General features: G+C 40.9%; 1 protein-coding gene across 1 annotated transcript in view; it reads left to right on the top strand.

Moving 5' to 3' along the window:
* LOC128746085 (lateral signaling target protein 2 homolog) overlaps nucleotides 1-12,713 on the top strand; it is a 47,435-nt gene that overhangs the window by 21,498 nt on the left and 13,224 nt on the right. Inside the window, exon 2 of the mRNA XM_053843135.1 lies at nucleotides 5,310-5,539. Coding sequence (XP_053699110.1) covers nucleotides 5,310-5,539 — 230 coding nt within the window. The remainder of the gene's footprint in view (nucleotides 1-5,309; nucleotides 5,540-12,713) is intronic.

Here is a 12,713-nt window from a genome sequence, read left to right as displayed (position 1 = left end):
TCGTCGACCATGACTCCAAGGAGTTTTAAGAACCGCGTTGACGAAATAGTGCAGTCCCCGACACTGATATTTGCTTGCTGCACCGACTTGCGGTTGTTAACCACGATAACCTCCGTTTTTTGATGCGCTAGGTCCAGTTTCCTGGATCGCATCCAATCTTCAACAATGCTTATAGAGTGAGCAGCCGTCAACTCGACCTCTCTGATAGATTCACCGTAGACTTCCAAGGTGATATCGTCCGCAAAGCCGACAATCGCCACCCCTACCGGAAACTTTAGCTTCAACACCTCGTCATACATGACGTTCCACAACACCGGGCCCAGTATGGAACCTTGCGGAACCCCTGAGGTGATTGGAACGCATTTCTGACCATCCTCCGTGTTGTAGCATAGCACACGATTCTGGAAATAATTTTCCAGAATTCTGTACAGCGACACCGGCACTTGGACGTTCCGAAGCGAGCTGGCTATGGAGTCCTAGCTAGCGCTATTAAACGCATTTCTCACGTCGAGCGTGACAACTGCGCAATAACGAATACCTGTCCTCTTGGGCTGGATTGCCACCTCGGCTGTCTTAGTGACAGACAAGATGGCATCCACCGTAGATTTGCCTTTTCGGAAGCCGAATTGGTTCCTTGACAGACCGTTTGTACCCTCCGTGTACTGTACGAGTCTGTTAAGGATAACCCTCTCCAGCACCTTGCCGGCAGTATCGTGTGTGTGTGTGTGTGTGTGTGTGTGTGTGTGTGTGTGTGTGTGTGTGTGTGTGTGTGTGTGTGTGTGTGTGTGTGTGTGTGTGTGTGTGTGTGTGTGTGTGTGTGTGTGTGTGTGTGTGTGTGTGTGTGTGTGTGTGTGTGTGTGTGTGTGTGTGTGTGTGTGTGTGTGTGTGTGTGTGTGTGTGTGTGTGTGTGTGTGTGTGTGTGTGTGTGTGTGTGTGTGTGTGTGTGTGTGTGTGTGTGTGTGTGTGTGTGTGTGTGTGTGTGTGTGTGTGTGTGTGTGTGTGTGTGTGTGTGTGTGTGTGTGTGTGTGTGTGTGTGTGTGTGTGTGTGTGTGTGTGTGTGTGTGTGTGTGTGTGTGTGTGTGTGTGTGTGTGTGTGTGTGTGTGTGTGTGTGTGTGTGTGTGTGTGTGTGTGTGTGTGTGTGTGTGTGTGTGTGTGTGTGTGTGTGTGTGTGTGTGTGTGTGTGTGTGTGTGTGTGTGTGTGTGTGTGTGTGTGTGTGTGTGTGTGTGTGTGTGTGTGTGTGTGTGTGTGTGTGTGTGTGTGTGTGTGTGTGTGTGTGTGTGTGTGTGTGTGTGTGTGTGTGTGTGTGTGTGTGTGTGTGTGTGTGTGTGTGTGTGTGTGTGTGTGTGTGTGTGTGTGTGTGTGTGTGTGTGTGTGTGTGTGTGTGTGTGTGTGTGTGTGTGTGTGTGTGTGTGTGTGTGTGTGTGTGTGTGTGTGTGTGTGTGTGTGTGTGTGTGTGTGTGTGTGTGTGTGTGTAAGTAGTAGTTTAGTACGAGTAGTATAGTACCAAAAACTACTGTACTCTGTTAAAAATAGCAACATCTTTCGTTCAAATATGGCAGTCTTCCAAGAAGAAAGTTGCAGTGGTCGTCGTCGTTAGCATAAGCCCGCATGCTGTTTCCAGCAGTCGTCTCCATTTCCCAGGCGTCTCAGAAGTCGCAAATCACTTTCGGCCTGGTCGAGCTATCTTGCACGTTGAACCCCTCTGTTCCTCGTCATCGTAACGTGCCTTCAATATTTATTGGATAGAACAAAAACTTAGTAACTGATTGATTTTTTCGTCGTTACGGCCAGCAAGCATTTGGAAGCAAAGTGTTTGTGGATCTCCACAAGGTGGCGTTATCGAACCTTATGGCGAGTGGCCTACTAAGGAACTCAATGATGTAGGTCTATCCGCCATAGGGTTTTGCTGATGACTATCTCATCCTAATAGTTGGAAAGTACATAAGGACATTATTTGACTTAATGCAGCAGGCAACACTATGCGTTGTGGAAACGTGGTGCTGAGAATCTGGACTTTCAGTAGATTTGAGCAAAATATCTTTCGTCTTATTTTCAGAACGCAGAAACATCAATGGAGCTCGCGTTCTCCGCTTTTATGATGCGGATGTGGATATTGCGAGCGAGGTGAAGTTTATAATATTGGAGATTTGTCCTATTTGGACAATTATTAGAAAAAAAAGTCCTTTGCTTCGTGATTACTGTAACTTTTTTCCACTATCAGATCACTGGCTGGTCACTGCAGACTTACAGGATTACAGCAACTGCGCCGGAATATGAGCAACCTCAGCGGAACTCGGGTAACCAACCCCGGTGGAAACTAAGGTCGTATACCAACAGGGAAGGAGGCACAGTGAGTTGAGACACTGTAAGATGGCAGCCCCATTACGAGACTCGGTAGTGTGGGCCTTGATACGGCTACCTACCTAAACCCTAAAAGCTAAAAAGAGTCAAGAAAATTACTCGGAACATTCGGCATGGACGAAAACGACGAAATAAGGACATGAAATGGAAACTTGGTACCTGGAACTGCAGATCGCTAAATTTCGTTGGTGGTGACAGGGTGCTGCTCGAGCAGTTAGAACCCCGAAAGTTGGACATCGCGGTACTGCAGGATATCTGTCGCAAAGGCGCGAAGGTTTGGAGGATCCGTGGCGGCAAAGTCCAATTTTTCCAGAGTGGTGAAGCGACCAACGAGCTGGGAACGGGCTTTGTAGTGTTGGGCAAAATGCAGGATCGCGTAATGGACTGGAAAGCGATCAATGAAATGATGTGCATGTTAAGCATAAAAGGCCGTTTCTTCAACTACTCCATCATAAACGTGCATTGCCCACACGAAGGTAGACCCTACGACGAGAAGGAAGCGTTCTATGCACAGCTGGAGGCAACGTACGACGCGTACTAGATGAAGTTCAGCTTTCCTGCGGTTCCAGCGGTTGTTGTGCTAGGGAATGATTGGTTTGACGTGGAATGCCAACAAGCGATAAAGAGGAAAAAAGAGCTTGGACAGCGCGGAATGAATTGACCACGATCTTGAGAAAAAAAAACTGCGTCAGACAGAGGACGTAAGAATATAGAACAACTATTCCGGGCTTATGACACGCGCAAGTTTTACGAGAAAGTGAACCAAACTCGTAAGGGCTACACACCTAAACCTGGCATGTGTAGGGACGAGAGAGGGAATCTAATCACAAATGAGCGCGAGGTGGCCGACAGGTGAAAGCAGTATTTCGATGAGCACCTCAACGGCGATATAGCAGCAGGAGACGCAATGGAAGTTAACCTGGGAGTGCCTTAAACGACAACAGCGTGCCGGCTCCCCATCTCGAAGAGCTCCGGCGAGAAATTCGTCAGCTGAAGAATAATAGAGCCGCCGGAAAGGGCCGACTCTCGGCAGAGCTCTTCAAAAATGACCAAGAACTAGCTAGCAACGGCACTTCATTGGATAATTTCTAGAATTTGGGAGGAGGAGAAACTACCGGAGAAGTGGCTGGAAGGTGTAGTCTGTCCCATCTACAAAAAAGGGTGACCGGCTAGATTGCTGTAATTACCGCGGCATCACGGTGATCAACGCCGTCTATAAGGTGCTCTCCCAGATTTTGTTGCGTCGTCTCTCCCCAATAGCAGGAGAATTCGTAGGGCAGTATCAGGCGGGCTTTATGGGGGCTTGTGCTACTACGGATCAAATTTTTACTATCCGACAAATCCTCCAGAAATGTCAAACCCACGCATCATATTTGCGTGGATTTCAGGGCAGCATACGATACTACAAACTGACGCGACTGATCCAAGCTATTCTGGAGCGAGTTGTGCTACGTGCGCGTTGCGTTTCGGGTATACTCTCAAGTCCTTTCAAATCGCGCAGACGGTTGCGGCAAGGGGATGGACTGTTCTGTATGTTATTCAATATCGCTATTGTAGGTATCATCCGGCGAGTGGGCATCGAAACGAGAGGAACGATCTTCAGCAAGAGTAGCCAACTCCTAACCTTCGCAGATGACCACGACATCATTACTAGAAAGCTTGGGACGGTGGAGGCAATCTACGCCAGATTAAAAACGGAGGCTAGAAGGATAGGGTTACAAATCAATGCGTCGAAAACCAAATATATGGTAGAAAGTGGCTCCAGAGATAGCAACATTTGCCTCCCACGGACAGTGACTATTGATGATGATGAACTGGAAGATGTTGATCAGTTCGTATATTCGAGCCAAACACGTTGATACCTGATTGGTCCTTAGGGAGATAGAGGTCTGAAGTATTGATAGTAGAGTGATCATAGCGCTTATCTATGTTTGTTTTACTATCTGAACCTCTAACTGTTCTTCTCCTGCGCTTCGATGTTATATATTAATGAATGATATTGCAAATTAATTCAATAGCCGTCTGTAAAATCGTTCATATCTTTTAATATATATATATACCTATTTAATGAAAATAAATAATCTTTTTTTCTGACAATAGGGTAGATGCCCCAGTAGTTTTGGTAGTACCAATAGTAGTGGAAACTGGAGATATTCCATTATTTTTGCAGGTTTTTGGTGCAAGTTGGTTAAGCATCGAATTACCAGTACCAGTATTATTTGGTCAGTATCAAACTTGTACCAAAATCTGCAAAAATAATGGAACATTTCGAGTTTCCACCACTACCGGTACTACCACAGTCACTGGAGTATCAACTCTAATGATTTTTCAATAATCTAAATTCATTTGTATCATTTTAAAGACATTATAGAGCAATTAATAACTGTTAAAATGGTCTTTACTTTACTCAACATATTAGGAGCGAACTAATTCATGTAATGGCGGCTCTATTTTGCAAATAATTTGCACTGCCAAATGAAGGTGACATAACTAAGCTGGTCTGCGTTTAATTCTGAACGACCCACCACGAAACCATTATCATGAAATACAAATAAATTTGCCATGTAATGCTAACCGCAAACTTCTGTTATATATTGGCACAATTTCAAAAAGAAAACATCTATCTATAAAGGCCAGTAATAATCAAGATTTCAGCTACCTACATTGTCAATGGCGTTAATCAATTAAATTCAGCTACGTTGTTACCAGGTGCCACCAAAATTTTTACCAATCGCATTCGACAGATTTACCAGAGTGCTAAACAGGTTTGTTATCATTACTGAGCGCCGCATAGTAGCAAATGAAGTTGATTGTCGGCAGCAACAATGTTGCAATAACCATCTGCCATTCCTTTTTCTCTCTCTCTTCCTCGCGCTACTCTGTCTTCCTCGATGAGTTCGATTTATAGCTAACGTTATCATTTCCTCACTTTCGCACCTTCGACAGATTTAGCCAGATGCATTCCGGTTAGTGAACTGGACAGCTACCAATCCAGTCCGTTGTTGTTGCCAGCGAGCAGTAAAACGTCCGGAGCGCCACCGCCCCTGATCTTCCCCAACGGTAACAGCGATGTGTACAAAATCGTGGAAAATGACACCGCCCTTAAGATCCTGCAGGCACGTGCCGAGGCCGAGCTGACCGACGAGAGCAACAGTCAGCACGCGGAAACGACCGAGGTAAGTGGTCTATAATCTGTTCGTGACTAAGCGAGCGGCTTTTCCAGAAATTCCAATAAAAACTAATTTCTGTATGATGAAGCGTTTATTACGCTGTACCGCTGCTCAAGTCGAATTGCTCCAATTAGAGGACAGTGTCCTACCGATGGCAATGCAATTCCCTAGAAACAGCTTTCTTTCCCAGCAATTGCTTTATAACTTCGGCTACAGTAAACGACGCATAGATTCCATAAATCATATTTGCAACGCTAAATTTATTATCTGCGCGAGGCACGAAATTCTCAATCTTTGCAGGGCGGAGTACAGAAGCACTTTTCAAAGGCTAACACCGTGCAGGGAAGACGCATCCAGCTTTTGCTCTAAAGAACGACCCTTAGTGCAACGAGTGCAAGTCCAGCGGCAGTCGCTCCCGTAATTGACCAATTAGGTTCAATATTACGAAAGAACGTGGGCACACGGGCGATCAAATAAACGCTACGCCGTCGTCGACTTGGCGCAGATTACAATCCAGTTTTCGCGTCGTAAGGATATAAGTAAATTATTTTGTTTACATCGTTCAGGTTCGCGTGGCCCGACTACAGACCATGTGCCGTGGCCTGTTGACAACTGACTTCGTCTGTATATAGTTCACTGGATGCGATTCGATCCATTGCACTGCATTTGTTTACGGAGGTTCCATGCGCTCGAGTACGCAGGCACTCTGTGGAGGCTTAGATTTATCGTTTGTGAAAATGATGCATACACGAGCTATTGAAAAAAAAACTTCTAACATTGATGAGCGTGGTCCGTTATTCTGGTTTGTTTTCGCAGCATAATTATATTACAGTAGGTAAATGTTGCTTTATTTTAATACTTCTCGGGAAGTCGCTTCTTGGGGGCATAATTATTCTATCTCGCGCGGAAAGTTAAACACTATTCGCGGTTGCTGACATTTCCTTTGTTTTACCTTTGTTATACAATATAACAAAGGTTTAGAAATTGGTCGAAAAACACGAAATAGAACCAAGGCCCGGAGGGCCAAGTGTCATACACCAATCGATAGGGTTCGACGAATTGAGCAATGTCTCTGTGTGTGCGCGTGTGTGTGTGTGTGTGTGTGTATGTGTGTGTGTGTGTGTATGTGTGTGTGTGTGTGTGTATGTGTGTGTGTGTGTATGTGTGTGTGTGTATGTGTGTGTGTGTGTGTGTGTGTGTGTGTGTGTGTGTGTGTGTGTGTGTGTGTGTGTGTGTGTGTGTGTGTGTGTGTGTGTGTGTGTGTGTGTGTGTGTGTGCAGCTCATTTTCTATCGCCTGTTTCTCGGAGATGGCTAAACCGATTCGTCCGCTATTACTTTTGTTTGAAAGGTATTTCTGCCTAGTATATCACCATTCAGTTGTTTCGTGGTACGACGTTTCGTTTGAAAGGTATACGCAAAAATGTGAAAACTACGCGACACGGTTTTTTCCGGAACTGCACAATCAATTTTAATGATTTTAGTACCAAATGAAAGCTCTTGCTATCGCTAAGCTTTCTACCAAGTTTCATAGAAAACAAATATGCAGTCCAAATGATCGCCTGTTTCTCAGAGATGGCCAAACCGATTTATGCGCTATTAGTTTCATTTGAAAGGTAATATAGCCGGATAGATCACTATTAATTTGTTTTTTGATTGAACGTTTAGTTTGAAAGTTATGAGCAACCGTATACACCACACCAAAATTAACTATAATTTATAATGATTTTACCCAGTCAATTTGCCTAATTTCAATTATTTTAATGTCAAACGAGAGGTTTTGACACTTCGAATATATATGCAAAATTTCATAAGAATTGGTATTTCCGGTCAAAAGATATTAACCCTCGAACACTCGCGCTAACTTTTGTAACACAGTTACTCGCGCGCGCAATAGCCCAAAACCAAAGAAAACGTACGCACTAGAGTTTTGACTAGGAAAACTTGGTTTTAAATTTATCAAACCTTTGAAAGAGTTTTTTGAAATTGGATGCTTTATCGTCTGGTAGAATTTAAATTTTGACTAATCCCCCTAAAAGTAAAATAAAAAAATTATTTTTCTTCATTCAAGCGCACTATAATTCGACCTATGAAACCAATACATGGCTAACAAATTGCAATATATCGTCTAAATAGCGCAGTTTTTTCGAAAATATGATAGAATAGTAGAACAGGACGTATTTTCAATTAACATTTAAAAGGAAATAACTGTACGATGTATATTTTTTACTCATTTTCTCGTTTCAATTCAATATCTCATTAGGCAAATTTTCGACCCTTGCATGTTCAAATATTCGACCCATGTACAAAGTAATGTATTTTTAAAGTCGAGAGTCGTTTAAATTGATGGATTTAATGCAAAAAAATAACTGCAACATTTCTGTAATATCACATTGGTATTATTTTTTTTTTTAAACTAAATCGTAAACCTTTTTTGAAAGACTATTTCGAATACCCTTCTTTTTTGAATGAATAGATGGAAGATGTTTGAAATGCAACCCCGGAAAACGCCTCAAATCATACAATTATTTTCGGGTCAGACTACTTTCTACTTCCATGGCTTTTTCAACGATGGGTTGAAAAACGAAATAAGCGTATTTGAAAGCATTCAGCAGGCTGTTTCGACCGGTCGAAATTTAGAACACAAACAGTTTTGCGTTTCAATTTTCGTACTTTTTTAAACGTCTTGAATTACATCATAAAAAACAAATAGGGTAGTTGATCCAGTAGTTGTGGTAGTACCAATAGTTGCGCTACTATTTAATATTAATGCATGCAATGCAATATTTATTTTCGTCACCGTAGCATTTTAGATAAAACAATTACATTCATTATATAAAACAGGTTTTTAGAAGTATTGGTAGTTAGACTACACCATTTAAAATTAAAGCATTATTTGCTAAAATGCCAATTTTCCAAAATCTAACGCGCAGTTGGAGCGCACAACTATAGGCGCTCATCTATAGTTTTGCTACGATGTTTTTTCACTTAGCAACCTAGCAATGTATATGGAATAACACAATTAAAGGAACATCAAACTTAATTAAGGAATCATTAGCGCAACTGTTGGTACAATATAATTGAATCGGAAAATTCATTTTTTCTTTATAAAGCTTCTCGTACAACGAAAGCAATTGTCTTGCCTTGTGACAAATACCTTGTATTTGATAAATTTATATCCCACAAGCATTAATTGAAGCATATACCTCAATAAACAAGCAAAATGAAGGTATATTGTGCTTAGTGGCGAAACTAATGGATCATCTACCCTATGCACTGCAACAAAAGAAAATTGACTAGAAGTATTGCCTTTTCTTTATAAAATAACATATTGCATGAATTCAGTGTCCTAATATTCATAATTTATGGAAATTTTGATTCCGTATCTGTTTTCACTAGACGAAAAGAAAACACTCGAACTCCAGTCGCAGTTTAAAAAACTTGATAATTTGGACTTACATACGCAAATTTTGGTGGGGTATTGCAAAATTTCTAGCAAAATAACAATCTTGACAATATCCTACATAATAGCTTTTCTCTACCTTTTCCTTAGGAATCTATTTGATGAATGTTTCAGTAGTGGTGCGAAAACTGGCACAGGGTCGAAAACTAGATCCCTTACCCTATTAATATTTTTTTTTGAAACGGTGGTTGTACAATTCATGAAGGGACGGTAGGGAAAGTAATGAAGAAGGATTTTTTGGGAATGCAGGGGAAAGAGTGGAAAGGAAGGGGGGGAGATAGGATAGCTTGGTTCGACCCATGCACCTTCCAGCATTGGACAAAAGGTAGGAGTCACAAAGACAACTTGTTAAGCGTAGCTACCTATCCCCCCTACCTTTCCACTCTTTCCTCTCCATTCCCAAAAAATCCTTCTTCATTACTTTCCCTTACCGTCCCTTCATCAATTGTAGAACCATCGTTTCAAAAAAAATATTAATATATGCCTGACCGCATTTCAAGGTCAAAAGACTAAAACACGAGTTTGGTCAATATTTTTGTTTAGTTTCAATGTGTTTGATGTGTTTTGCAAAGTTTTAGAGCATATTATTACAAAAAATTTTGCTGAAGACAGTAACCTTCTATCTCTTCTGCGAAGATAGAGAAATCTTATTTATTGTAAATGCACTTGTCAAATCAGTTTTTCTATTTCAGCTCGTTTTGTAATTGTTGTATGACTTTTTCATGTGTTACAAAGTTGTACAAATAGTAAAAATACACAACTTTGCTGAATGTAGTGTACCTCTATGTCTGCTTGTTTAGGATCTGTAGAGCTTTGATTACAAAAAACACCCTAATTTTGACTCCGAATTATTCGTCTACCAACAGAGGGATACATTTTAAACATTTTACATTTGCTGATAGTTTTGCTGCTTACAGACACCATTTTTCTATATGAAGAAACGAGAGAAAATGTTAGTTGGGCCCAATTGCGGTACAGCTCACATGCTGCTTGCTTCGTTTCTGTGATTTTCTGTCGGTTTATGCTGATCTGTTTTCCTAACAATTTAAAGTATTAATGCATCGAATAATTCTGACAGTTGCTCATAACAAGTTTATTTAAGAACATACGTTTGTTAAACAATGATTTGTAACTATATAACAAGGTAGCATTTAAAAACCTACACATGTTGTACAAAATATAACAGCGTGAGTAACCGAAGGTTAATAAAAATTGATGAAATTTATTCAAGAAAACTTTATTGAATCAAATAGAATGGCATTGCAGGAAATTATGCATAGTTCAAAAACCTATAAACTAGACCTTTTCTACGCAATGTAGGGTAAGACTGTCCAGAACGCACCGGTGGGGGAAGGGAGGGGGGGGGGGGGGTTTGGTAGAATGGCCCATGCTGTTAATTGCTTAAAAACGCGGAAACTTTTTGGTAAAATTATGAATGCGCATTTTATTTTGGTGACACGCTAATTCATAATTGTGTAGAATGTAAAAGCATCAAACATAGCCAACATCCAATAAAATTCGACATCCAATAAAATCAAGCGATTATCCGCGATCTCATTCCACATGTAAGAAATCACGGTTTTCTCTTAAGCTTTTACCACTAGTCGGTATGCAAATTTCATAATAAATACAGTCTATCTAATTGATATACTGTTATACTCGATGATTCATCACAAAAACGGCATTAACTATGCGTATTTTTCACATATATTGCAAAAAACTTCAAAATACAAAACAGGGGTAGAATGCATCACAGCGGGATCGAACAGTTACAAAATATTTTTAATTTACAGTACATCTTTTGTTTCGGATTATTTATTAAAAATGTAGCAATATTATGTATTGTATACGACTTAGAATTTGCCTTAAACCTAATTGTACGTTGTTTAACTTACAATATTTCATCACACATCAGTTGGAGAAAGGTAAATGATTAAATTTTATTGCCAATTATGTTGAGATATGAACCCATTGTATCCCAGCAAACAAGCGTTTGTAACGAACGCTTCCGCCATTGTGGCAGCCTAGCTTTAGGAGTTTATACAACACGTGATTGAATGGTAAATTTTTTGGTTGCTTTTAACGCCTAGCTGGGCAAACTTGATGCGTTTTGTCCACGGGCTTTGGCGTTCTGCCTCACATAATGATTTTGACTCTTGCCAAAAATCGACAAAAATAACATAAAATACTGGTTTTTGTTAGGAAATTTCACCAGGAGTAAGTGTAAAAAAGATCCCAAAGTCTTCTAGAAGTTGAAAAACGTGGAACAAACACGCCGTTGCTCTGCAAAATGATGTTTTGCGTAAGCGGTGCATTCTGCACCACCTTACCCTATATGTTAAAGAATAATATTATTTCTTACAACTTACTTTTACTTGCACTTACCCACATTAGTAACGACTTACTCAGCAATTTCATGAGAAAAGGAACTATAAGTGCTTCTATTTTGTTAAAATTTTGTAAACTTATCCAAATTCCAAAAATTTTATGTAAACCAACGCACAATGCAACGTTAAGCAATAGATGAATTATTTTCCGAAGACGTGTCGATTTCTATCTCAAATAGCAAGTAAGACCGTATAACTAAGGTTCCTTTCATCACTAGGTGGATTAAATCAGGTTTTTTTTATTAACAAGCTCACGAATTTTCCGAGCAGACACGAAAGGCAAAATAATCTCAAACTGTGTTATGGAAATTGAATAACACACATCAAAATTTGGTCTTGTTTTGGTTGACATAGTCGGTAAAATAACTAAAAATAATATAAAAATTTTGCTCATTTAAGGCCAAAAGAATAATTAGGTGCTTGTGTTATTTGAATAACAAAGCAATAACATGACTGTATTCAGAGTTGGCAATAACATGTTTTTGTATTACTAAGGCATTGAATATCAAATGCAGTAGCATATGAGATATTGAAAAATCATTTTATAAAATATATCGAATATCTTTTTAAAGTCATAATAAGATATGATAACACCATCAGTTATTAAACTCATCTTACTACCAATGTTCCTAATCAATAACAAAATGTATTTTCATATCTATACAATACAATACAGATTTGGAGCACTCCATCGTTTTCCTTGTTGGTATAGGTTCAAACAACACCTTCTGTCATGCCATAACCGGCCCACCCGTCACCTACGACCTGGGCTGCCCAGTCAACCCATTATCTGAGCCTAGCTAAGCTATGTCAGGCGCTGTCGTTGCATCCCACCCCTTCTAGCCATTAAAACTCCACCATCACATCCGGCCTTATCGACGGCGCTCCACGAGCGCTGCTCCGCGCACATTCCCTGCACGATGTTGTCGGCGTTGGTGTCTTTTACCGATCCAAGGCGAGATGTTCTAGATCAGCCTATGGGTTCGCCTACCGTGTTCAACGTGGTACCATTCCACCTGCCACCTCCTAATAGAGTTCGGCGTAACTCTGTTCCGAATGCCCCTGACGTTCCTTTATCTATGGCACTCGATGTACTCACATAGAAGAATGCATATGGGAATCATACCTGCAATGACCGCGATCGCATTCAGCGATATGGCGCGGTAGCCGCTCGCTACGCATAGCACAGCATCAGTCTGAACATTTCTGATTGCGCCTACACCCAAAGCCGAGGTCCAAGCCGGTGCACCATACCTCAGCACCGACATGGCAACGCTGGCCATCAGACGTCTCTTACTGTTGCTAGGTCCATAGCCATTTAGCAAAATCTTG

This window comes from Sabethes cyaneus, chromosome 1 (assembly GCF_943734655.1).
Source record: "Sabethes cyaneus chromosome 1, idSabCyanKW18_F2, whole genome shotgun sequence".
NCBI classification, from domain to species: Eukaryota; Metazoa; Arthropoda; class Insecta; order Diptera; family Culicidae; genus Sabethes; species Sabethes cyaneus.
This window is presented reverse-complemented; position numbering and strand designations above follow the sequence as displayed.